This window comes from Pongo pygmaeus, chromosome 19 (genome assembly GCF_028885625.2).
Source record: "Pongo pygmaeus isolate AG05252 chromosome 19, NHGRI_mPonPyg2-v2.0_pri, whole genome shotgun sequence".
Lineage (NCBI taxonomy): Eukaryota > Metazoa > Chordata > Mammalia > Primates > Hominidae > Pongo > Pongo pygmaeus.
The window spans coordinates 45,073,906-45,099,260 of record NC_072392.2 but is presented as its reverse complement, the minus strand read 5'-3'; the positions used below and the strand labels follow the sequence as shown (position 1 = coordinate 45,099,260).

Here is a 25,355-nt window from a genome sequence, read left to right as displayed (position 1 = left end):
TAGCTGGGACTACAGGCACTCACCACCACACCTGGCTAATTTTTGTACTTTTAGTAGAGACAGGGTTTCACCATGTTGGCCAGGATGGTCTCGATCTCTTGACTTCCTGATCTGTCTGCCTCAGCCTCCCAAAGTGCTGGGATTACAGGCGTGAGCCACTGCACCCTGCCTAATTGTTGTATTTTTAGTAGAGACAGGGTTTTGCCATGATGGCCAAGCTGGTCTCCAACTCCTGGACTCAAGTGACCCACCTGCCCTCGGCCTCCCAAAGTGCTGTGATTACAGGTGTGAGCCACCATGCCCAGCCAGAATTCCCTTTATTTCTAAGGCTTAATAACATTACATTGTATGTACATACCACATATTGTTTATCCATTCATCCATCCATGGATGCCTCAGTTGTTTCTACCTCTTGGCCATCGTGAATAATGCTGCTCTAAACAGGGGTGTATAAATAACTCTTTGAGATCCTGTTTTCAGTTCTTTTGGGCATATACCAGAAGTGTAATTGCTGGATCATATGGTAATTCTATTTTTAATTTTTTGAGGAACAACCATGCTGTTTTAGAACAGGGATTTTTATCTGTTTTGTTCACTGATGCATCTACGGTGCCTCACATAGTGCCTGACACATAATAGAGGCTCACTCAGTATTTGTGTTTTGAACAAATGCATGAATGAATGATCTTATTTGATCCTCAAACACCCCTGTGGAGCTGGGCGGCATTATTATTCCCATTTACAGATGTAATACTCTCATTTTACGGAGGCTGAGGTTCAGGGAACCATCTGAGATCACACAAAAAGCAGACTTGGCGTGGGGTTGACAGGCTTGCCTGGCTTTTTTTTTTTTTTTTTTTTTTTTTGATACTGAATCTCGTTCTGTCACCTAGGCTGGAGTACAGTGGTGCAATCTCGGCTCACTGCAACCTCTGCCTCCCAGGTTCAAGTAATTCTCCCGCCTCAGCCTCCTGAGTAGCTGGGACTACAGGCTCCCGCCACCATGCCCGACTGATTTTTGTATTTTTAGTAGTGACGGGGTTTCGCCACATCGGCCAGGCTGGTCTCGAACTGCTGACCTCAGGTGATCTGCCCCCCTCAGCCTCCCAAAGTGTTGGGATGACAGGCATGAGCCACGGCGCCCGGCCTTGGCTGGCTTTTATAACTCACTGGAGAATCAGTGCTAATACATGTGCCTAGGACCTTAAGGACTCAGGCAGTTGAGGAGCCATTTCCTCTGTGTTGTATTTCCTTTGGGGATATTTGTGCTGTCATTCTCACTGCCTGTGCCTCCCCACTCTGTGACTCCCCCTAACACATCTGCCCCGCCCAGTCCCAGTTTTTCTCTCTAGAGCATTTTAACTCCTGTTCTGGGGTTGAACTGGCCCAATGTGGAGATCCTCCAGGTGGGTTTCATCTGAGTGCATCCAGACTTGCTCGAGCCCCTGTTTTCACCCCTCACCCCTCCACCCACCCTGGGGTGGTTATAAGCCTGTTCCCTTCCAAAGCAATTAGTGCAAGGAGGCCAGCCGACTCGGTGCTAATGCTGTTTCATTAAGTGGGAGCAATCCTAATGCTAATAAAATGGCACATTTAACATTCAAACATTGAACAGGGTTTCTAAGCGAGTGTGTCTCTCTCTTTCTTTCTGGTATAACAGCTCCATCTTCATAAGGACCTGACAATACACCTTAATGAGAGACTGGGGAGCTGAGCATCTTCACACAACCAGAGAAGGGGTTAGGAGGAGACAAAGAATCCAGAGAAAGGGGGTGCAGCGCATTGAGGGGATAAAGACTCCAGGGGTTCCTGGGTTAATGGATTCTGTGGTGCTAATTAGAGCCTGGAAGAAACGAGGTCACACAGAAAAGAAAGCCCGCTACAGACTTCATGCAGGGCAGTTATTTATTCAACAAATATTTATTGTTCGTCAAAGACAAGCCAGATTTTATGGGCATTTGTGATGGAGGCTGGCCTTAGCTTTAGGAAAAGGAACTCCAAGAGCAGTAGTGATCTCTGAGATCATCTTGTTCACCCTCCTCGGGGCAGATTTAGTCAAATCCATCCCAAGCTCTTCAAATATACCAGCAAAGAGGTTTTTTGTTTGGTTTTTTTTTTTTTTTTTTTTTGAGACAGAGTCTCACTCTTGTTGCCCAGGCTGGAGTGCAATGGCGCAATCTCGGCTCACTGCAACCTCCGCCTCCTGGGTTCAAGTGATTCTCTTGCCTCAGTCTCCCAAGTAGCTGGGGTTACAGGCATGCGCCACCACACCCGGGTAATTTTGTATTTTTAGTAGAGACAGGGTTTCACCATGTTGGCCAGGCTGGTCTTGAACTCCTGGCCTCAGGTGATCCGCCTGTCTTGGCCCCCCAAAGTGCTGGGATTACAGGTGTAAGCCACCACACCCGGCCCCCAGCAAAGAGAATTTTTAACAACTGCTTTGGTCTCCAGAGCCAGTTCTTGTGCCCTCTTCTTACTGATATATCCATCTCAAAGGTCCTTGCTACTCTATGATTGTAGAATATCTGATCAACCTTCTGGGAGTAAGAAAGTAGTTGTGAATGGAGAGGTGGCCAAGAAAAGAAGGTAGACTCAATCGTCTGGTGTTTACGGGGGATTCAGGCGAGGCAGAAGAAAAGGATGACATCTTAGGGACACTCCCTTCATCTGAGACATCTTCTCCATCTGTGAAATTGGCTCCTGTGCACAGAAGGGAGGCTTCTGGCCAGAGGTCAAAGGTGGGCTTTGCCCAGGCTTGGGAAACGGCTGATTCGAAAAGGTGCCAAGTCATAAGATGGTGTTAATTTCATGCTTAATTCATACAAGATCTTCCCCACCACAGGCGCCAGCTTGAACCCGTGCCCTAGGAAGGGAAGAGCAGACTCTCAGGCAGCTTCACAGACAGAGAGGCTGAGCTCTCTGGACATCCCCTACTTACCCAGACAGGGCTGATTGTCCTCCTGGTCACATCCCAAAGCCAGAAGTGGCCTCCCACCATGAATACCCCTTTTCTGACTGCCCAGCCTCCTTATACCTACAATGTCCAGGCTTCAGCACCTATCTGGGCAGCTAAGAGTGTGGAAAATACCATTTCACCTGGCACTGAGGTAGGTCAGCTTTAAGGCACCCCATTCCCCCCAGCTCAGACTCACCAGAGAATCCAGCACCAATGACAATGTTGTCATACTTTGGGTGGCGATCGAGAATGAACTGCTCATCAGGGGTATTCTAGAAAGAAACAGTCACACCTTGTGTTCTTTGAGGCTCGAGGGAGGAGAAAGAACTGCAGGCTCTAACTGGAAGGGGCTGGGCTGGATTTCTTTCCAGAAAGGATGGAATGAGGCACAAGGATGCTTTCCGCATGCTCGTGCCCCTCTGGGCATGCCAGTCTTTTTCATTTGTCCATCTGCCTTTCTTCTTGCACAGAGCTACGAACACAGTAGGTGTTCAGTTAATCTTTGTAAACTAACTTTAGCCAAGATGCCTCAGGCCATGGTGACATCTGTCTCTTCTCTTTGTCCCTAAGGCCTGCTCAACTGGAGGAGCTTGCCAAAAAATCTTTTAGAGCTCTTCTGGGAATCAGAGTGAAGGACCGACTGCCAGGCATAGCCTAGTTTCCTAATGAAGAAGAATAGGAATAATTTCGAACAGGCCCCTCCCTGGTAGAGGTGAACCTACCCACAGAAATGAGCCTGTTTGTTTAAAGTCACACACTATGTCAGGGGTCAAACAATCGGGCCTGGCCAGTGCAAGGTCTGTCTCCTTCTTCCCTTCTGTAGGGTGGTGAGGGGGCCAAGCAAGGCTGCCCAGACCCCTTACCGTGTACATGCAGCTCTCAATGACGGCAGGCTCGGGCTTCAGATCAGGTAAGTGATCTCTGACAAAGCTGCTCAGGATCTGGACGTCTCCGATGTCTGTGTATGCTGTGGGGCAGTCCGGCTCCTCAGGGTCTGCGTGGTTGCCGTGGTGATAGCTGACCTGGCTCCCAGTCAGAGTGGCATGAGTGGTGAGGGCTGGCCTTCCACACACACCCACAGCCTAAGGGCAGGTGTGTACACAGGACAGCCTCATCCATCATTCCAGCCTTCCCCACTCCTGGCAGGTGCTGCGGGCTGTCACCTGAGGCTGCTTAGCTATTGGTCCCTGCAACCACCCTATGTTTGCAAAGGAAGGGCTTCTTTTGTTGGGCCTCAGGGCAGCTGAGGGTCTTTCCTTGCAAATCGCCATGAGTGAAGCAGGCTCCTGATGCTGCCCTCGAGACCCAAGGGCATCTACGAAGGGGAAAGTTAGAGCAGCTTCCCCCAGTCTGCACTGGCATCTACCTGCCTTATCTCGGTCTTTCCGCTCACCTTCATCAGCCCTGGGTACTCTCCTGTGGGCAGTCCGTAGATGTGGTGGGGACACAAGCCCAGCCACAGGAAGCATGGAAAGGCCTGGGACACACCATAGCTCCCAGGAACCATCTCTCGCCAGTAACACACGTTGATCCGCAGGGTCTTGAGGCAGGGAGAGGAAGTGGGAAATGAAGAAAAGCCGTGGAACTCTACAGCAATGAGAGCAGTTTCTCTGGGCCCCTGCAGCCCTCTAACACAAGCCTGGACACCCAATTGAACTCATCCATGTTTGTCTCTCCCACTTCTCATGTTGTTTACCTGTTACATGTGTTACGATGCACAAATATCTCTGAGCCTCTGTCTCTTCTCCCATTCTTAGTTTTCTCCCATAACTACAGCCAGCCCCTAGCCGTATTTCTGTCTCTTTTCGGGAATGAATAAGACCTCAGGTTTATTGAGTGCTTACTATAAGCCAGGTTATGTCCTAAGGGCTTTATTTTTATTTTATTTTATTTTATTTTATTTTGTTGAGACAGGGTCTTGCTCTGTCACCCAGACTGGAATGCAGTGGTAGAATCACGACTCACTGCAGCCTCAACCTCCTACGCTCAGGCCATCCTCCTGCCTCAGCCTCCCAAGTAGCTGGGACTACAAGCACACACCACTACACCTGGCTAATTTTTCTTAGTTTTTGTAGAACTTTTGTCTTGAACTCCTGGGCTCAAGAAATTCTCCTGCTTTGGTCTTCCAGAGTGTTGGGATTACAGGTGTCAGCCACCACATCCGGCCTCTTAAAGGCTTTATATACAGCATATATTAGGTTAGTGCAAAAGTAATTGTGGTTTTTGCCATGACTTTGAATGGTAAAACTGCAATTACTTTTGCAACAGCCTAATAATTTAATTCTCCAACAGCCCTATGAGGTAGCTATCATCCCCCATATTACAGGTGATAAAACTGAGGCTCAGTGAGGTGAATGAATTTGCCCAAGGTTGTTCACTAGCAAGAGGCAGGTCCAGGACTCAAATTTGACTCCATCTGGTTCCAAGGCTTCTCTTGAGCACCAACTCTCAGGCTTCCAGCTCCTCTTACCTGGAGAGGCAGCTCAATGCCCAGGGGACGGAGGAGCTGGTTGGTCCAAGGACCTGCTGTGATGACCAAGCTCTTAGCTTGGTAGCTCCTGGAGGTGGTTTTCACCGTGACCAGTAGCCCTGGGTTTATCTCCACCACCTTCTCTCCATCACGCACTATGCCTCCTAGCTGTCGAACTGCATCCTGAAAGGGCAGGAGCAGGGAAAGGTGAATTAGTTCTGTATGTGGTTCACCCTGGTGAACAGAAAGCCTTTCGCCTGGGGCAGAAAAGAGTGCAGAATCTAGACCTGTCCTGTGTTGACAAGGCCAGCCGCATATATTTCACTGCCCTGCTGGAAAAGTCAAGACTAAAGCCAGCAGGGCAAAGGCCTCATCCAGAGGGGTTCTTGGGCTGGCTGGTTGGGACCCAGGACGCCCAGAGCAGGGAGCACCTGCATTGCCCCAGTGCTGTACGACATTACCTGCAGGGCTCTGAGGGCCTTGTATGCATAGAGAACTCCTCCGGAATTGTCCAACAGCCCCACTTCTCCCCTGGGCAACCGAATATTTGGGAAACGTTGCTTCAGTTCCTCCGATGAAAGACACTGGTGTTCTACCCTCTGCCTCGACAGACTGGCCTGGATTGTCTTTAATTCTTGATTCTCTTTCATTCCCAGCAGCAGTAATCCAGTCTGCCTGTTAAAAAATAAGTCACCTAGGTGAAGGTGTGTTTCAAAATCTTGGGCCTGATGTGGTGACTCACGCCTGTAATCCCAGCACTTTAGGAGGCTGAGGCAGGAGTATCACTTGAAGCCACTAATTAGTTCACTAGCAGCCTGGGCAATATCATGAGACCCTGTCTCTGCAAAAAGTAAAAATTTTTTAAAAAGTAGCCAAGCGTGGTGTCACACGCCTGTGATCCCAGCTATTTGGGAGGCTGAGGTGAGAGGATCACTTTAGCCAGGGAGCTCAGGGTTGCAGTGAGCCATGATTGCACCATTGCACTCCAGCCTGGATGAGAGAGCAAGCCCCTGTCTTAAAGCAAAACAAAGCAAAGCCCTGGGCCATTTGCTCTCCTTCAGGAGGGATCTCGGGTCCAGGTGTAGGCACTGAGAGGAGTCATGGCCTCATGTTCAGAGAAAAGGTGAAGCCATCTAGATTCAGTCAGTAGAATCACAGTATTCTCATGCTGATTTCCAGCCCATTCCCAAGTCTGCCCTTGGGCTGTCACTATTGGTTTTCTTGTCCTCTATGCCCCTTCTCAGGACCCACCCTGCCCTTGAGGGCAGAGATCCTAATTCCTCTTTCATGTTCCATGGCTTGGAAGTGGTAGAAGTTCAGTCAGTTTGATGAGATTTCTTCCCTTCCTCCTGTCCCCTGACCCCATTCACTATTTTGATCTCTCTGTTCTGTATTCTCCCCTGCCCTGCCCGCTTCTCTCTTTTTCTTTCTTGTCATATGCGTTCGTCCCTTCCTGTGCGTCTGTCTCTGTCTCTCAGTTCCTTAGAGGCTGCCTGTTTTGCGGAAAGGGTCCTAAACTGAGAGATCTGGCTCTGTCTCTAGTCCTTGCTTCACCTTGCCCATGACCTTGATCAGGTCACTCACCTCTCTGGGCCCAGATTCCTCTTCTGTAACGTGCCTGTTGAACAACTGATGGTTCCACACCAGGGCGTTACCCCCCACTCACCGACCCACCCAGGGACAATTGAAAATGGCATGATCCATTTTTGTAGTTGGCACAGTGCCTGGGGCTGCCTCTCACATTTAGTGGGCAGGGGCCAGGGATGCTACACCTGCAATGCTCGAGAAGATTCCACCCCAAATTTCAATGGTGTTCTCATGCAGAAACACTGGTAGATGGTCTCCTGGGGCTCCAGCAATACACTCAGTGACTGTGATTTTGTTTCTCCCTGTACCTCCCTCTATGCTTTTACTCCCTAAGGGAGTGAAAGCTGTTTCTCTTTCATGCTTCCTGCCTCTCTGTCACAAGAGACCAGAGCTCCCTTTTGGGGGGAAACGGATAGAAACAATGGAAGAGTCACTCTGGCCTTTGGGACCGTTCCTGTGGTCCTTCTCCATTGCAGCTGCTGCACTGCCCAGCAGCGGCCTGGTACATCCCCCAGGTAGTGGGTATAAAGCTCGTAATAGCCTATAATGGAGTCTCATGGATATTACATGCTTCCAAATCCCACATTATCTGGTTGGGGGGATTAAAGAGAAGATTGGGAGGGGGTAGGGACACCGTGGGCCCTGGGGCGGGTGTCAGTACACAGAGCCGCGCAGCGTGCCCAATCCATCTGCCATGGCCCCCGCCTACCCAGCATTCACCACCAACGAGATAGCAACGAGAGCTCCGCCTCTTCGAAGCTCAACAGAGGAAAGATGCAGTGGAAATCCCTGCTCTCAGCTGACTGTCTTTTTTCTGTGGCCCCCAAAAGGACTTCAGATTGGTTCAGAGGTAATGAAAACTTGCCTAGTAAACTTTTTTTTTTTTTCCCCCAAGACAGAGTCTTGCTCTGTCATCCAGGCTGCAGTGCAGTGGCACGATCTCAGGTCACTGCAACCTCCGCCCCCGGGTGTAAACAATTCTCCTGCCTCAGCCTCTGGAGTAGCTGAGATTACAGGCGCTCACCACCACACCCGGCTCATTTTTGTATTTTTTTTTTTAGTAGAGACAGGGTTTCACCTTGTTGGCCAGGCTGGTTTCGAACTCCTGACCTCATGATCTGCCCGCCTCTGCCTCACAAAGTGCTGAGATTACAGGCAGGGACCACCGCACCTGGCCAAACTTCTTTTTCTTTCTTTTTTTTTTTTTTTAATGGAGATGGGGTCTCACTCTATCACCCAGGCTGGAGTGCAGTGGCACGTTCACAGCTCACTGCAGCCGCGAGCAAGCTCCTCCTGCCTCAGCCCTCCAAGTATCTAGGGCTACAGGCACATGCCATCACACTTGGCTAATTTTTTTGTGTATAGAAATAGGGGTCTCGCTGTGTTGCAGAGGCCTATCTCAAACTCCTGGCCTCTAGCAATCCTCCTGCCTTGGCCTCCCAAATATTTGGGACTACAGGCGTGAGCCACCACACTTGGCAAATTTTTTGTGTTTTGTAGACACAAGAGTCACACAGTATGTTGCCCAGGCCTGTCTCAAACTCGCGGCCTCAAGCGATCCTCCTGTCTTGATCTCCCAAAGTGCTGGGATTATAAAATAAGCCACTGTGCCCGGCCCTAGTAAACTTCTTACTCAACAAATAAGTATAAGTCACTCAGGTGTATTTCCTTGAGCCCTTTTTACCCGATGGGGTCCTGGCTGGGAGGGATTCTGGGAGAGACCTGGCTTAAACCACACCTAAGCAGATGTAATGTGAATCCCTGACCTGGAAATTCCAGAGCAGCGTATTCTAACCTGTGCCTGCAATATACCAGCTTTGGCCTCTCATATACTCTGAGATTTCCTTTCCCTTTTTCCATTGTTTCTTCCTCCTTTCTTTCCTCCTTCCTTCCTTCTTTCCTTGAAATGACTCCTCTTACAGGGATGTACTATATGGGAAAAATGAACTCATGCCAAGACAACGGGCAAATCTATCGAATTATGAAATGCTGAGTGATGTTCTAATTCCCAAGCCATCCTGTGGTGGATGAAGCTGGAGCTCCCCATCCCTGGGAGTAATCAGCGAGCTGATTCTGCCGGTGAATGTAATTGTGCCGATTGTAATCATTTTGCTCCAGCTCTCTGCCCCTGTGGCATTTCTTTCTTAGCCCAGATATTGATCTAACAGTGGGAAATTTTCCTTCTGAATGTGTGATGCCGGACCCTCCCCAGTCCGAAGATGTGTTTGGGAAATTCTCATTTTCCATGGATCACAGCTGAGCTATTTGGCCTGAGGGAAACCGTGCGCTGCTGGAGAAATGCCTTGGATTGGAGAGAGATTTTTGACCATTATGAGCAAATCAGAAATAAATGTAAAACACTGCCTGGAAATGCAAAGGCCTGTGATTATGGGAGACAGGTGAGAGGCTCCTATGGGAAATGCTTAGAGAATTGGAAACCAGTCAATCAAAACCGGGATTGGAGAATGGGCCTTTTCCTCCCAGTATGAAGATAGATGGCTTCCATGGGCAGATTGAAAATCATTTAAGTGCTTATTTTCTTAATGGCTTTTTCTAGATCCCAACAAATAGACTGCTCATTCTGCATCAATTTCTCACCCCTGTGTTCGTGGCCTCCCTGTCTTCTTTTTTCTGCTTAGACCTGGGCTGTAAGTTTGGGAAGAAGAAGGGTGAGAAGAGACAAGGGCATCAGCAAGATAAAAAATGACCGGGAAATGAATGGTCAGGACTAGCTACAAAGAAGGACTGAAAGCCAGCACGGGGGTTGCCAGGGAACCCTAGAAAAGAGTGCAGCTCCCAGCTCCCAGAATGCCCATCAGCTGAGTCAAGAGCATTTGGTATGAACTATTCCTTCCTCCCGACCCTAGCTTGATCCAGCACTAGGAAGAGGTAATTGAAGATTCCTCCCGAGGGCCTTGTTGACTCCGCTGTGGCCCGACTAATGCCTCAGATATGATGTAGGGAGTTGGTGATCAGGGATTTCCACCAGTTACTGTAGCAGGACAGGGTGCAGGATGGAGTGGGGAGGAATTGGGTGAGGAGACAGCTCTCCCTGCACCTGCCATCTCCCATCCCAAGCTTCAGCTCTCCCCTCTGTGGGTTAAAAATGCCCAGCAAGCCAGCTCTGAGTCACCTTGGGGAAGGGATTCGAATGGGGACTTGGTAATGGCTGCTGCCTTTGTTGGTTTTGGAGGAGCTCTCGGCGTTTCATCTTCCGCTCAGTGGGCCGAGGTGGAATTGGTTAACAAAGACTGCTCCAGGGAGGGGATGTGGCTGACAAGCCAGACACTTCGCAGACACAAGAAACAGCAGCTGCAGAGGGGGCCACCAGGTTCTGCCAGCAGCTGTACTGCCTACGGCTGTGATCTTGTCTGATATTGTCAGCTAAGCAGGGGCAGCCCGGGTCAGGAGCTAGGTAGTAGGACTCAAAGGGAGAAGGCGGGGCAGGAAAGAGATGGGCCAGGGAGCTGGGTTTTGCTGTTGGAATCAGCATCCTGGCTGTACACATCACAAAAGATTCAGACCTTGTGATCTGACACATGTGTCATTGTCTGTTCCCAGAATATATGCAAATGTCCCAAACCCACCCATGTTTCATGTGCCGCTGTCACAGGAAGCAGCTGAACAGAATGAAAAGCACTGGACAACCATCTGAACTGCCAACTCCTAAAGGTTTTTTTTTTTAATCATCATCAAATAGCATTAAGTCTGCTCATATCTATCAGTAGTATTATGGTGTTGTGCTGGTTCTTCTAGAAAAACCTAGGGGGAAGTAAGAACCACACAGATGATGAATCATTTAGAAAATAAGAATCAGTAAAAGCTAAAGGAATTAGAATGGCTTTTAGCCCAAAGGTAGTAGAGCTGTATTCAGATACCATTCTGAGAATGGGAAGTATCTGCTCTGTGTCCCTGCTAAGTAAAAGAACCAAATAAATTGGTGTGCCTGAGTACATTAGGCTAGCCATAAGAAAGGACTTATAATAATAGAATAATAACAACAGTAGTAAGAATACTTAGCACTCTAGAGGTTTTTAAAGCATATTCACATTACTTTTCATTTTTCGTAACTGGGGCTATGAGACATCGGAATGGTCTTTTAAGAAGGGCTGTGATATTTCCCTGTCTTTAAATGCATAGTAGCAGTCTTTTGACCTGGGATGATTTAGGCATGAACTTATGTGGAGACAGAAATGGACAAGCTAACCAGTTTGAGGTATCTTCCACACCCAGGGCCAGCAAGCTACCACTCAGGGACCAAATCTGGCCTTCTGCCTGTTTTTGTCTGGTCCATGAGCCAAGATGGTTTTTAAATTTTTTAATTGTTGATTTTTTTAATCCAAAGAAGAATAATGTTGAGTGACACATTAAAATTATATGAAGTTCAAATTTCAGTGTCTATAAATAAAGTTTTATTAGAATACATCCAGGCTCATTTATTTACATCTTGCTTTCACGCTACAATGGCAGAGTTGAATAATGGTAACAGAGACCACATTGCCTGCAAAGGCTAAGATACTTACTAGGTGGCCATTTACAGATAAAGCTGACCAACCTCTATTCTAGACTTAAGAGTATAGTAATTCTGTGATTTGCGTTAATGGGATAAGACCCTGACTACCCGGCAGCAACCCTCTCATAAGATTGTGAGGAGAATGGAATGAGTTACAGGTGTCAGGTACTTGGGCAACTCTTAGTTTTTTCTTTTCTTTTCTTTTCTTTTTTTCTTTGAGACAGAGTCTCACTCTGTCACCCAGGCTGGAGTGCAGTGCAGTGGCATGATCTTGGCTCACTGCAACCTCTGCCTCCCAGGTTCAAGCGATTCTTCTGCCTCATCAGCCTTCCTAATAGCTGTGATTACAGGTGTCCACCACCATGCCTGGCTACTTTTTGTATTTTTGGTAGAGGCGGGGTTTCACCATGTTGGCCAGTCTGGTTTTTAACTCCCGACTTCAGGTGATCCACCTGCCTCAACCTCCCAAAGTGCTGGGATTACAGGCGTGAGCCACCGTGCCCAGCCTAGTTTCTTATTGTAAACACTACATATATGGTGAGGAGGAGGAGGAAGATGGTTTTCCAGGTGCTATTCTAAGCCCATTACCTACTTATCCTCACCCCAGCACCATGACACAGGTATTAGTATCCTTACTTCACAGATGAAAAAAGCTGAGTCTCACCAGAGGTTCAACAGCTCGTTCCAAACCACACAGCTGAGTGCGTCAGAGCTGAGATTTAGAGCCAGGTCCAGTTCCAAAGCCCGTCCAAATTCCTGTCCTCCTGGCAAAGAGGAGGATTGTGCGCTTCTGAGAGTCTCCTACCCAAGGATCCCTCTCCCTCTTTCCTGCTGCCACTCCCCTTGGTATCTGTGGTTGTTGCACCCATCTGTCTCCTCCTGCCTTTCCTCCTGCCGTCGCTCAATGGAACAGGATGCAGCTGACCCAGAATGGATGGAAGGGACTGCCCCTTATTGAAAGGTGCTAGACATCGGGCCAAGTATTTCACAAAAGCCTCATTTAATCCTCTCAGAGCCCTATGATAAAAAGTGAGGCACAGAGAAGTCAAGAAACTTTTCCAAAATCACACAGCTGGTGTGGAATAGAGCACGAAGTCAAACCTAAGCCTGTCTCACTCCAGAATTGTCTCCCTCGGAAAGATTCCAGACACTCTAACATCTCCTAGTTGCCTCATTGTGTGCTGGGAAGAAGTGTGCCCTCCAAGGCCCAGGGCGATTCTTTTAGCAAAAGATGCTCAGCAGTATTCACAGACAACTGACAGAGAAGGGTCCCTCTGCCAGGCCACACACCAGCAAGACATGCTCCTTTATTTGGGTGCTGGGTGCATTAGCTGCCTCTGAATAAATCTGTAATTAGCTGCCCTGGCTGATTTGCATAATGGATTTCACTTTGTTCTTAAGTTAATGGTATTTTTGCAACAGAACACTAACCTCTTGGTTCCTGGCCATTAAAATAACCACCACCCTATCGGGTAGAGCCAGGGTTTGTAGGAAGTTCAGTTAAGAGTCACGGAGGAGGTGGGAGGGAGGCGGGATGGTTAAAGTTCCCATTGCATCACAGATTATTGGCTTTCCTTCCCGTGAGTGTTTGAAAGGTCAGAGAAAGACGTGGAGGCTCACTCCCTGGCAAGCAATCCAGCCTGGGGAACGTCCCCATTTTGTTCCTACAGGAAAAGGTACTCAGAGAGAACAAAATGGGTTTATAGGGCTGCTACAGGGGGTGAGAACCCCTTAGGAAAAGTTAGGATATTGGTTTGACTATAAAGAATCCTGGGCCGGGCGCGGTGGCTCACGCCTGTAATCCCAGCACTTTGGGAGGCTGAGGCAGGCAGATCATGAGGTCAAGAGATCGAGACCATCCTGGCCAACATGGTGAAATCCTGTCTCTACTAAAAATACAAAAATTAGCTGGGTGTGGTGATGCTCACCTGTAGTCCCAGCTGCCCGGGAGGCTGAAGCAGAAGAATCACTTGAACCCGGGAGCTGGAGGTTGCAGTGAGCCAAGATGGCGCCACTACACTCCAGCCTGACAAAAAAGCGAGACTCTGTCAAAAAAAAAAAAAAAAAAAGAATCCTGAAAGCAGCCACCTCCTCTATCTCAACCCCTGCCCTAAAAGAGTTGCAGAGGCCTCCACAGAGTTGAAAATACACACTCCAGCAGATTCCTGCCCACTCTGGGCATCTGCCACATGGTGCCTTGCCAGCAGTCTTTCCAGTACCGCTTCTGCTAGCCTTGGACACGTGGTCTGAACCCAGTCCTGCAAGGCAAAGCCTGGCCAGAGTCAGCTGGACCTGTGGGGTGACCACCATGACAGCAGAACTCTTCCATGCATCTGGTACTTCTTGAGACCTTGTGTCCCTCCCATTGCATTCCAAATGTTCCATGGCACTGCCACTTCACACAGTAAAAGCACCTGTAGGTGCAGAGCCCCATGATTCAAGGAATTCCTCCCGCAGCCCACCTGTACAGTTGGGTTCCAGCCTCATGCTCCAGCTGGGCCCATATCTGATAGCACTCATGCATCATCCGGGTGTAAAAGTCTTCCAGGTATGCCTTTCGGATTATCCGGCTTTGTCCATGGGAGCTTCCTCGGGAGTGTGGTAGAAAGAACTGGAAGTGGAAAACAAGAGAGATGATGGAAGCCATTACCCCTCACACTGCATCCCCCGTTAGGAGCCATCTCAGCATGTACTGTCAACCAGGAGCCATTTATCCTTCAAATATTTCCACACAATCTGGGGAAAGATTAAGCACAGGAAGATAATTTGAGCCCAGGAATTCAAGACCAGCTTAGGCAATATAGCAAGACCCAGTCTCCTCAAAAATTTAAAAACTATCAGGTGTGGTGGCACTTGTAGTCCCAGCTACTTGGAAGGCTGAGGTAGGAGGACTGCTTGAGCCCAGGAGTTTGAGGCTGTAGTGAACTATGATAGTACCACTGCACTCCAGCCTGTGCAATAGAGTGAGATCCTGTCCCAAAAAAAAAAAAAAAAAATCCATACAATCTTTCCAAATTCTCTCTTTATGACCAATTTACTGACTTGGCAATCAAGATAGAAGTTCTTCAATAGCACTAACTTGGGCTTCCTTTTTGCTAACATTGTTCACATCCAGAAGTTCCTTTGTTAGCTAGTCTTCAACCATCCTGCTGCATTCTCACCTCACTTAGATTCATAAAGAAGCAAAATTAGAAAAAACCTTCCAGTTCAACTAGTCTAGCCCCTTCATTTTATAAACAAGGAAACTGATGCTGACTTTATTTCTCTGTGGCTACAGCTCACTCAGGATAAGATTCAGCAACAATGAGTTTCCTGAGAGGATGAACCAGGAATCCTTGTGCTTTGAGAAAACTGATAGAGAAATGAAGAAGGTTTCTAACTACTCCGGCTCATTACCAAGAAGAGCAAACCATAGCCAGCCTGGGTAGCTGCAGGCAGGATGGAAAGGGAGAGCCCACTGCAGTGGAAAGCTTTGATGATAGCTGGGTGGCCCTGTCCTCGAAGGACCCTGCAGACACACAGGGCCCACCCACATAAGTAGTGGTCACTGCAGACTGCACTGCGTAGCAGGAAAAACAAGACCTCAGTCTCACTTATCATGTGTCAAACAAGGAGGCTGCTATTATCTGGAGGTGGCAAAAAAAAACAAAAACAGAAGCTTCTGCTGGGTTCTGGAGTGAGAGGCCAGGAATATGCAAGACAGAATCCTACCTCTTGGGCTGATAAATCAACCTTTGCCTCTAGGCAAAATTATCTTTACTTTAGGTGACCCAGAGCAGAACCAATTATTTTTCTGGGGTGGGGATCAACCATCTGGGCACAGAAGGGAAAGAGTAGTGAGAAGGAAGAGAACAGGGCCTGGGATGCTTGGTCAACGGCAGGAACTGGGAAGCAGTAGAAAGAGGAAATGTGCCTAGAAACCCAATGTGGGTATGAGGGCTGTGAAACTTCTTTGAATTGTCATGAAACACACTAGGCAGCTAAGATACAAATTACACAGAATTTTTGATGATTCAGGCCCTTTGGCCTTGCCCTGTAGCCTGCTGGCTCTGAAAACTCCTCTGCAGGGGAGGAGGGTAGGACAGTCCTTACAGCTGGGGGTGCAGAAGGGACACAGTACCTGCTCCAGCAGGAGGATCCTCTTCCTGTGTTTGGCCAGGTGGTATGCAGTGAAGCAGCCCTGGATCCCTGCCCCAATCACAATGGCGTCCCAGAGATCTTTCTGAGCCGCCATGATGCCACTCAGCCCCACAGCTACAGAGCCTCAAAGGCAAAGGCAAGCAAAGACGGGCTCCCGGCTGAAGGACGAGGAAGAAGGCAAAGTCCAGCCTGGCCAGTGTTCCCACAATGCCCTGGGGTCGTGTCCTCCCCTTCCCTCCCTGCCAAGTCTGGCCCAGGGCTCAGCCTCCCTTCCCCTGCGGAGCAGAGCTGGGTAGTCTGATTTGTGAGGTTTAGCCCAGCTCAGCTGCCAGCCTCACCCTTGCATCCCTGTGGCTTTCTATTCTTGGCTCAATTATTGTCATGCAAATGGGCTCCTTCCTTTGCCACCTTCCTGTCTCATTATGATCTTTGTCTCAGGACTTCGGCCCTGGAATTTCAATGCCTCCTAGACCATACTGGGCACTGGGAATGCTGCCTCCCCCTGCTGGTTTTCCCCTCTTCAGCCTGATTTGCTTTAGACATTCTAGAGGGCCCAGCTAAGAACTTGGCACGATGCCCAGAATAAGACCCACCTCCCTGGTGGGTGGTGAGGTCAGGGGGTAGAGGCAGGGGCCAATTGGGGGGGCAGTTTTGTGATTACGAATTTATTCCCAGCATGTTTTACTTTCATTTTGAAGAAAGGAGAAGAAGAAATGATCCTGAAAAGACAGAAAGAACAGAGTGAGAGGAGAAGCCCTCTCCTCAGCCACAGAGAGGGGACCAGGCCAGCCCAGTGCCTGGAGGGGCCCCGTGTTGAGCATCTCTCTGTCCCAGGCAGTATGCTTAGTAAGTACTGATACTGGCATTCGGGTATGGCTTGATTCTCATACAGTTCGAGGGTCCTCTTTGAGAAAAAGGAAAAAGGAGAATTATGAATACAAAATTAGATGCCCGGATGTGGAAGAAACTGTTCAATTAAGGACCCCATGGTTGAAGTTTCATTTGCTTCATGGTAAATTTGCCTCTGCATGAGTTATCTCATTTACTCCTCATAGCCCTAGGAGTTTCTGCGGGTTTTTGTTTTTGGTTTTTTGGTTTTTGACAGGATCCCTGGGCTCTCACTATCATGCAGGCTGGAGTGCAGTGGCATGATCTCGGCTCACTGTGGCCTCCACTTCCTGGGCTCAAGGGGTCCTCCTACCTCAGCCGCCCGAGTAGCTGAAACTACAAACGCATGCCACCATGCTCAGCTAATTTTGTTTATTTTTTGTAGAGACGAGGGCTCACTATGTTGCTCAGGCTGGTCTCGAACTCCTGGACTCATACAATCCTCCCACCTTGTCCTCCCAAAAGCTTGGATTACAGGTGTGAGACACTGCACCTGGCTTAGGAGTATTTTTATGCCTACTTTTGGCAGATTAAGGATGGCCCCAAATTCTTTATCACTCCTTCTATCACAGGCTCTGTGACTGCTTGACCCATAAAATATGGCAAAAGCGATACCATGACACTTTCTGGCACAGCCCTAAAGAGACTGGCAGCTTCCTCTTCTTATGTTGGAGCCCTTACTTTTTTTTTTGAGAGGGAGTCTCATTTTGTCATCCAGGCAGGAGAGCAGTGGCACGATCTTGGCTCACTGCAACCTCTGACTCGTGGGTTCAAGCGATTCTTCTGCCTCAGCTTCCCGAGCAGCTGGGCCCACAGATGCGTGCCACCACACCCAGCTAATTTTCATATATTTAGTAGAGACGGGGTTTCACCATATTGGCCGGGCTGGTCTCGAACTCCTGACCTCATGATCCGACCGCCTCGGCCTCCCGAAGTGCTGGGGTTACAGGCATGAGCCACTGCACCCGGCCAAGGAGCCCTTACTCTCTGAGCCCTGAGCCAGCATGTTAGAAGTGCAGGCACCCTATAGGAGTCCACGTGGAGAGGACCTGGGACCAGGTGGAGAACCCTATATAAGAATGAAGCTATCTTGGCTTGGGAGGCTGAGTCAGGAAGGATTGCTTGAGGCCAGGAGTTCCAGACAAACCTGTGCAACATAGCAAGACCTTGTCTCAAAGAAAAGTGAAGTCATCCTGGTTCCTCCAGCCCAGCCTAGCACCAGCCAAATGGTACCAAGTGACCCAATTGATGCCGCATAGTGCAGAAGAATCACCCAGTCAAGCTTCATTCCTGATCCACAAAACCATTAAACAGAATAAAATGGTGGTTGTTTTCAGCCACAACATTTTGGGGAGGTTTTTGATACAGCCATAACCAAAACACTACTTAACGGCTGAAGACGTGAAGGCTTAGAGAGGTTCTATCTTACCCAAAGCAACACCCCTGGTATACAAAGACACTGAGGCTGGGCACAGTGGCTCACGTCTGTAATCCCAACACTTTGAGAGGCCGAGGCGGGAGAATCACTTGAGGCCAGAAGTTTGAGACCAGTCTGGGCAATACAGCAAGACCGCATCTCTACAAAAAATGTTAAAAATTAGCCAGGGATGGTGGTCCATGCCTGTAGTCTTACTTACTTGGGAGGCTGAGGCAAGAGGATCACTTGAGCCCAGGAGCTTGAGACTGCAGTGAGCTATAATCATACCATTGCACTCCAGCCTGGGCAATGGAGCAAGATTCCAGCTCTATGGAAGAAAAAAAAAAAAAAAAAAAAGAAAGAAAGAAAGAAAAGAAAGACACTGAGCTGTGAACCTAGGTCTGTCTGCTCCAGAACCCGTTCCTTTAACCACTGTGCTTTACTGAGGATGAGTCAGAACTTGTAATGATGATTCTGATTTCAATATTTTGCTATTTCTCCCACAATGAGTGGGAGAAAATAATGGTCCAGCAAACCCACATGACTACGGGGAGCTGCCCTGCCTCCATACAGTGGCCTGCCAAGGCCGCCAGCAATGCTTCTCATTCCACAAGTAATCCCCCAGACTGATCTTGGCAACTGGCTGTCCTCTCAGCCCAGCCCTTTTTGTTCTTAGGAAAACAGGAGCCCAGAGAGGAAGTGCCGTCGGACTGGATTTTTCTTTCTTTTATCTTTTTTTTTTCCCCTGTTACAGGATTTCACTCTGTCACGCAGGCTGGAGTGCAGTGGTGTGATCATAGCTCACTGCAGTCTCAAATTCCCGGGCTCTGCTGATCCTCCCACCTCAGCCCCCTGAGTAGCTGGGACCACAGGAGTGCACTACCACGTCCAGCTTATTTTTTGTAGAGACGGAGTTTTGCCATGCTGCCCAGGCTGGTCTCAAACTCCTGGGCTCAAGCAATCTGCCCACCTAGGCCTCTCAAAGTGCTGGGATTGGCTGGGTGCGATGGCTCACGCCTGTTATCACTTTGAGAGGTCGAGGTGGGAGGATCTTTTGAGGCCAGGAGTTCAAGACCAGCCTGGCCAACATGGCAAAACCCTGTCTCTACTTAAAAATACAAAAATTGGCCGGGTGTGGTAGTGTAGGCCTGTAATCCCAGCTACTCAGGTGGCTGAGGCAAGACAATCGCTTGAACCTGGGAGGCGGAGGTTGCAGTGAACCGAGATTGTGCCACTGTACTCCAGCCTGGGCGACAGAGCAAGACTGCCTAAAAAAAAAAAAAAAAAGTGCTAGGTTACAAGCAAAACCCACTGTGCCTCGCTTTTTTTTCTTCTAAAAAAAAAAAGTATATATATATATATATATATATACACATATATATATATATGTATGTATATTTCAAGAGTCCAGAAATCCTCACAACTCCATATGCCACTCCCACCCCCCCGGAACAGGCCAGCATCCACATCACAACTGGACAGCTCCCCAGAGTAAAAAATGGCTGACATAACCGAGAAAAATGTACTATCTGAGTATGTAGAGGCTTGATATAAATATATAAGATCAGCCCCCAGATTTCTCTTGATAAGATGTCAGAGGAGATGAACAGTTTACGTACAAGGAAAAGCAGACAATAAATCCTCACATGGAAGTGTGCCCAGTCTCACTAGCAATGAAAGAAATGGGAATTAAATAACTGCAAGGTACTATTATGTGCCTATTAAATTAGCAAAAATAAATAAAAATGACAACATCTTATGTTGTCAGTGCTGTGGGGACAGAGATAGAGGAGGGTGGCAATTTGGGTTGTCAGGATCTCCTGGAGGTGGCTGAGGCAACACACAGCAATCCAGGTAAAACAGCTCAAACCTTCTGACCTAGAAATTCAACCTGGGGAACCATATCCCAAGGGGAGACAAAGGTATGAAGATATTTATATCTGTGCTTTTACAATATAAAAAAATGGGAAATAACTCAACCACAAGGAATGGCTGAACAAGCTCTGGCTCGCTGGCACAATGGAATACTACGTAGCTATTCCAAATAACAAGCTGGACTCTGCTATGCAGAAATGTGTGTATGAGATAATCCTGAGAAAGGCAAGCAGAACGCAAACAGACACACACACACTGCAACCAAGTGTTCTGTGTACATGCGATCAAAAATCGAAAGAGAACTTGGTGGGGTAATTGAGCTTCATGCTCATTAGTTGCCGTATTCTATAAAAACCACACATCCATTCACAATTTGTAAAAGAAGGAGCAAGCCCCCGGGGAAGCAGATGCTTCAAATCTCCCCGGCCCCTGGTTCCAGGGTCTGGGGAAGTTCACTCTTTGTTCTAATCTCAGTTCTTCCTGCTGCCCTCGATATTTCTTATTGTTCAGTCCTCCAGGGAAGCTACAAAGCGTCTCTGTATCCCGTACCCCCACCCCCACTTTGTTTAATACAATATCCCTTCAGAGATAAAATGACAATTCCATTTCCCCATCCCTACTTCACAAGGCCGCCCTGGATTCCTGGACTCAAGCATTCTGCTTCTCGTTAAGAATTTCAAACAGCTCCTCCGAAAGCAGACACTGGCCATGGCCCAACCTTGAAATGAAAAGCGAATCGACTTCTGAAGGCTTCCCCTTCTCTCAAGGTTGCCCGTCCTTGTGGCTGTCCTGACAGGGGCAGGCAGAGAGAAGCTATCCACTCAAATTCCATTTTAACACCCATTCTGGATCGGAAGACTATTAAAGGGAGAGCCAGCAGCCTTACACCTTGCTGCTTGTGTGTGTCAGCAATCGCTTCTCGTGTCCCGGGGCAGAGACGCTAAGGATATGAGGCTGAGCTGCTCATCTGATGGCTTGATTGACACTTTGCAGACGGGGGTGGGAGAGCTGAGCCAGGGAAGCGGCAAGCTGTACAGATCAGAAATAATGAGAGGACCCAAATCCGGAGAGAGCAAGGAATAAATGAGAGACCTAGGAGTTGGATGGCGAGGGAAACGCTTCTGTTCTCTTTTCCCTGCTCTGCTTTGCCAAGGAGCCTGGGGCAAGGAGGCAGGCAGGCAGACCAGGAAGGGCTCCCTGGACCCATCCTGCCAGCTGCTGGGGCATCTGGGGCATCCAAATGTGCAGAGGATGCCAGCATGAGAAAACAGAGAGCGGCAGAGCAGGCTTTGTGCGTGGTCTCCATACACATTGCCGGCCCAGTTCAAGTCTCAGGTTTAATCTCTTCTCTGCCATCCTCCCTCCCTTTGCCCCCGGGGTCATCTACCCACCATCTCTTACCTAATTATTGCATTAACCTCAAAACATTTCTCCCCGCCCCATCCTTGCCCCTCTTAATCTATCCTCCGCATCCCTGCCAGAGTCATCTCTCTAAACAGCAAATCTGAACAGGTCACTCCCTGCTGAAAATTATTTAATAGCTCTCTATTTCCTATTAGGATAAAATCTAAATTCTTTAGTTTGGCACACAAAGCAGTTCACACTCCGGCCTCTACCTGCTCTTGCAGCTTCGTCTCAGGTCCCTTCTCACTGTGTCCTTTATGCCCGGGCAACGCTGAGCCTAGAGAGGTTTCAGCATTCGGCGTGATTTTTCCAAATTCCCCGACACCCCCAAGCCCCCTTAAACAGTCCCTTCCCACCCTCTGCATCTCAATAACGCTGAGCATATTGCATTGTAATTGTTTGCATGCCTGCCTTCCCCCAAGCTCTTTAAGGAGAAAAAGGCTTCTTGTCATTGTCATTTTTTTGTAGGTAATACATACATATAGAACAACATAGTGTACGAAAGAGACCACTGTGGAAAGGACGTCTGTTTCCACTCTATCCTCAGCTGCTTAGTTCTCCTCATCAGATGCAAGCAATGCTGTTGCTATTTTTTTGTGTGTCCTTCCAGAGATGTTCATGGGTAGACAAACATATACAGTATATTCTCTTTTATTCATCTCAAAAGTAGGGTACTAGAACACCCTGGTGTTTTCATTTTCTTTATCTTGGCAATCCACATCAGTCATACTGAGTGGGCACCTTCTCCCTGATGGCTGCATAGTATTCCATGGTGTGTAGGAGACATTTGGGAATAAGAAGGCACCCCCTCCTGTTTACTGATAGGTGGTGAGTTTCTCTGGCTCTCATAGGTGCCCTCGAGTCACAAAGCTCTCTAGCTGTCTGCTATTGGGTGTTCAGGGAGGGCAAGATGCCTGTTCTGGGCTGGCCCGGCAAGGTTTATCAAAGGCTGACAGTGCCCTCTGTGAGTGCCCAGGACAGCACCCGCCTTCAGACCAGGAGGTGGAGGGTGTTGAACACCCAGAGACCCTGGTTTCTGCTTCCTTTGTATTTGTTAAATGACATATATTAGAGTCAATGCTTCTCCCTCAAGATACAAGAGTACAGTTGCTAGGCAGACTCCAGGGGAGGGCAGAAAATAAGAAAAGTCTTGGGAATTAAGACCATAACCTCGAGAAAATACAGTCATGATTTAGCCTGGAAGTGAGGGGCAGGCAGGATAAACTCACGAATGAGCACCCTCAGACCTCACTGGGACAAAAGGAAATGCACTGAAAAGGAGGGTGGAGTGGCTTTCATCTGTCTCCAGGCGAAACTTCCCAGCAGGTAAACACTGGAATCTTCTTAGCCTTATTTCCAGGTCTTTCTCTGCCAATCCTACATAAAGACATGTCCGTATTTGCACACTCATCTGACTGTGGTGCCCCAAAACATCCCCAGGTATTCATTAAGTGGTGTCTTCATACACATGTACATCCGAGTGGGTATATTTCTACCCCTAGGCTTTTGGAGAAGGCTCCATTAAAGCTCAGCAGGCAGTGGGAAAAATGAGAAATCAGAGTGCTCAGAAGTGGTCCTGTTTCTCTGTGGAGGTGAGGGTGTGTCTGGGATGGAGACGAGGTATGTGTCCCCTGTTGGCAGCTTTCCCTCCCTTCTCTGCAGAGATGCTTTTCCATGTCTTTCTTGTGCCTCACAGCCTGGATATCACTATACCCTAAAGTGGGGAGCTGGGGAAAGAGTGGAAATTGGGAGCAGGAAAAGTAAACAGCTTTTGCATGAGCTGAGTTGGTTTGACGGGTGACAGGGCAACAAAAATTCAGCAGCATGCAGGAAGATTAACTCCAGCATTGGGCTCTCTGGTAGTCTCCTTTCTGGGTAGATGTGGTCTTCCCCTCCTAGCTCTGCAGCCAGACCTGCTGATTTCACTGTTTATTAGGGAACATAGACAGATATGCAAACTCAGGTCTTCCCCACACTATCCCGCCAGCCATAGGGTCATGGAGGCAGAGAATCCAAGGGAAGCCTGAGAAAAAGGAGGAAAGGAAAGCAGAATTCTGGATAACAACTTCTAAGCCTTCTTCAGTGCCCACTTTCTGCTTGTTGCGTCCAGACTGGCCCCTAAGCCAGTCTGGCCCATCTCTTGGCCATGATGCCTGCAGACACATCTTTCTCACTCTTTTTTCTCACTGTTTCTTATTCCGTTCTTTTTCCTGTTTCTGCCTTGGGTCCCCTTCCTTCCTTTGAAGTCAAGAGAGAAAGAGAGGTTTAAGGTAAGGCCTAGCGTGGTACTGTGGCATGCATCAGTAGTCTCAGCTACTCTGGAGGCTGAGATGGGAGGATCACTTAAGCCCGGGAGTTTGAGTCCAGCCTGGGAAACATAGCAAGACCTTATCTCTAAAAAAAAAAAAAGGAAGAAGAAGAAGAAGGAGAAGGAGAAAGAGAAGGAGGAGAAGGAGGAGAAGAAAAAGGAGAAGAAAGAAGGAAAGAGAGAGAGAGTAAGAACATAACTAAATAAAAATAAGGGAAGGCCTTCATGGATGGATAATAGGAAACCAGGACCTAGCTAGGGAAGAGGACTTGAGGCAGTAGAAAAGGGAGAAAGGCCTAGAAGAGCCAGGGAATCTTTGGTGCCAAAGCCAGAAAGCTTTGCTTCTTGTTGAGAAGCCTAGAGCTTTTTCTTCTCACTGGGATTTTTATGGGAAGTTTAAGCATGCTAGAGCCGGGAAGGCTCAGCTGTACCCCTCCCTCCTCTCTCACCTGGCTCCTGGTTTAGACAGGACTGTCATGTTTGGAATTTCACACCTGTTGAATCTGTGGACTGGTGTCTTTCATATGCTTTGGAAAACTCAGCCATTATCTCTTCAAATACGTTCCTCTGCCCTATTCATTCTTCCCCCTCTTTCTGCAAAATACATATAATAGATCTCTGCATGCTGTATCTCTTATCTTCTCTATTCTCCCCTTTTTTTTAATCTCTATGCTGCATTCCAGGTAATTTCTCCTTATTATCTTCTACTTTGCTAACTCTCTGTTCCACTGCATCTAAGCTGTTTTTAAATTAATGAGTTGAGTTTTAATTGCTGCTACTATATCTTTAGTCCATTTTGTTACCTTGCATAATTTCCTGTCCCTGCAAGTATTTTCAAGCTTGTCTTTTATTTATTTGACTGCAGTAAGCATCGTTGTATTATAGTCTATGTATGATCATTTTAATGTGTGAAGTTCTCACGAATTTTTTATTTTGTCTCTTGTTTCTTTGATTCTCACTCATGGAGCCTTATTTTCTTATAGGCTTGGCTGTCTTTAACAATGTTCTGGTAGCTGTGCTTGAACAAATATATTGGAATTATTTTCTTATGAAAGTGCCTTCTTTTACACCACATTGTGTTTATTTCTGCCAGGCATCAGCGGCACAACCATCTAACCCCAACTGCCAGCCTGAGGTTCCCTGGAGTACTCAGGCAATGTGAATCGGGCTAGCTTACTTTGGTTTACCCTTACCCTGATGGTGTAGCCCTTTGGGGGTCTCAGCATATTGAGGGGAGAATCTTCTATTACAGTCTCCACAATGAGCAGGCACTGGGCTTGGATTTCCAACCCTCTTACTCTACCAGGCCATCAAAATGAAAGTTCAGATTTGCAAGAATTGACAGATGCTCTTTAACGGAAAAGGAATTTCTATGCATCCTCTAGTTTTCTCTTCCATGTTGGCCTGTTAATTCCTTACTATTTTATTAACTCTTCAAGGCTTTTAAGATGTTGTTGATATTTTATCTAGCATTTTTCATTCTTTTTACTGGGATAATCGGTCCAAATAACTCAGCCTGCCATTGCCAAGCTTCTGAACTTGGTTGCAATCAGAGTACTAGCTCCTAGAATATCTAAGCTCTGCAGTATCTTCTGCATGTGTACTGGTCTCTCATTTCCTTCATCCCTTCCTCTCCAGATGCCTAGGGTGAAAAAAGACAGTGGCAATTGTCAACAAGGATGACCACCTCCCCCCTAGGGCAGCAAGAGTGAGAATCTCTTGATAGCCACCCTGAGAGCTAGATTTAAGTGTGGACCAGCCAGGCTTTGTCTGAGGGGCCAATATACGTGGAACCCT

General features: G+C 47.9%; 1 protein-coding gene across 1 annotated transcript; it reads right to left on the bottom strand.

Annotated features, from left to right (window-relative positions):
• Window positions 1-1,863: 1,863 nt before the first annotated feature.
• Window positions 1,864-15,847, bottom strand: PIPOX (pipecolic acid and sarcosine oxidase). The gene is made up of 8 exons (XM_054458767.2): window positions 15,647-15,847; window positions 13,989-14,137; window positions 5,888-6,101; window positions 5,427-5,609; window positions 4,350-4,496; window positions 3,820-3,978; window positions 3,153-3,228; window positions 1,864-2,863 (listed from the first exon to the last, which is right to left on the bottom strand). The coding sequence occupies exons 1-8, from the start codon at window positions 15,758-15,760 to the stop codon at window positions 2,733-2,735; spliced, it is 1,173 nt and encodes a 390-aa protein (XP_054314742.1). The 5' UTR covers window positions 15,761-15,847; the 3' UTR covers window positions 1,864-2,732.
• Between the last annotated feature and the right edge of the window lie 9,508 nt (window positions 15,848-25,355).

Excerpts from the sequence above, each read along its gene's own strand:
- PIPOX (XM_054458767.2), bottom strand. The coding sequence starts at position 15,760 with ATGGCGGCTCAGAAAGATCTCTGGGACGCCATTGTGATTGGGGCAGGG. Across the intron at positions 5,610-5,887 it reads AGGCCCTCAGAGCCCTGCAG|GATGCAGTTCGACAGCTAGG; the intron begins GTAATGTCGTAC and ends CTGCCCTTTCAG. Across the intron at positions 2,864-3,152 it reads CATTGGTGCTGGATTCTCTG|GGCACGGGTTCAAGCTGGCG; the intron begins GTGAGTCTGAGC and ends TTCCCTTCCTAG.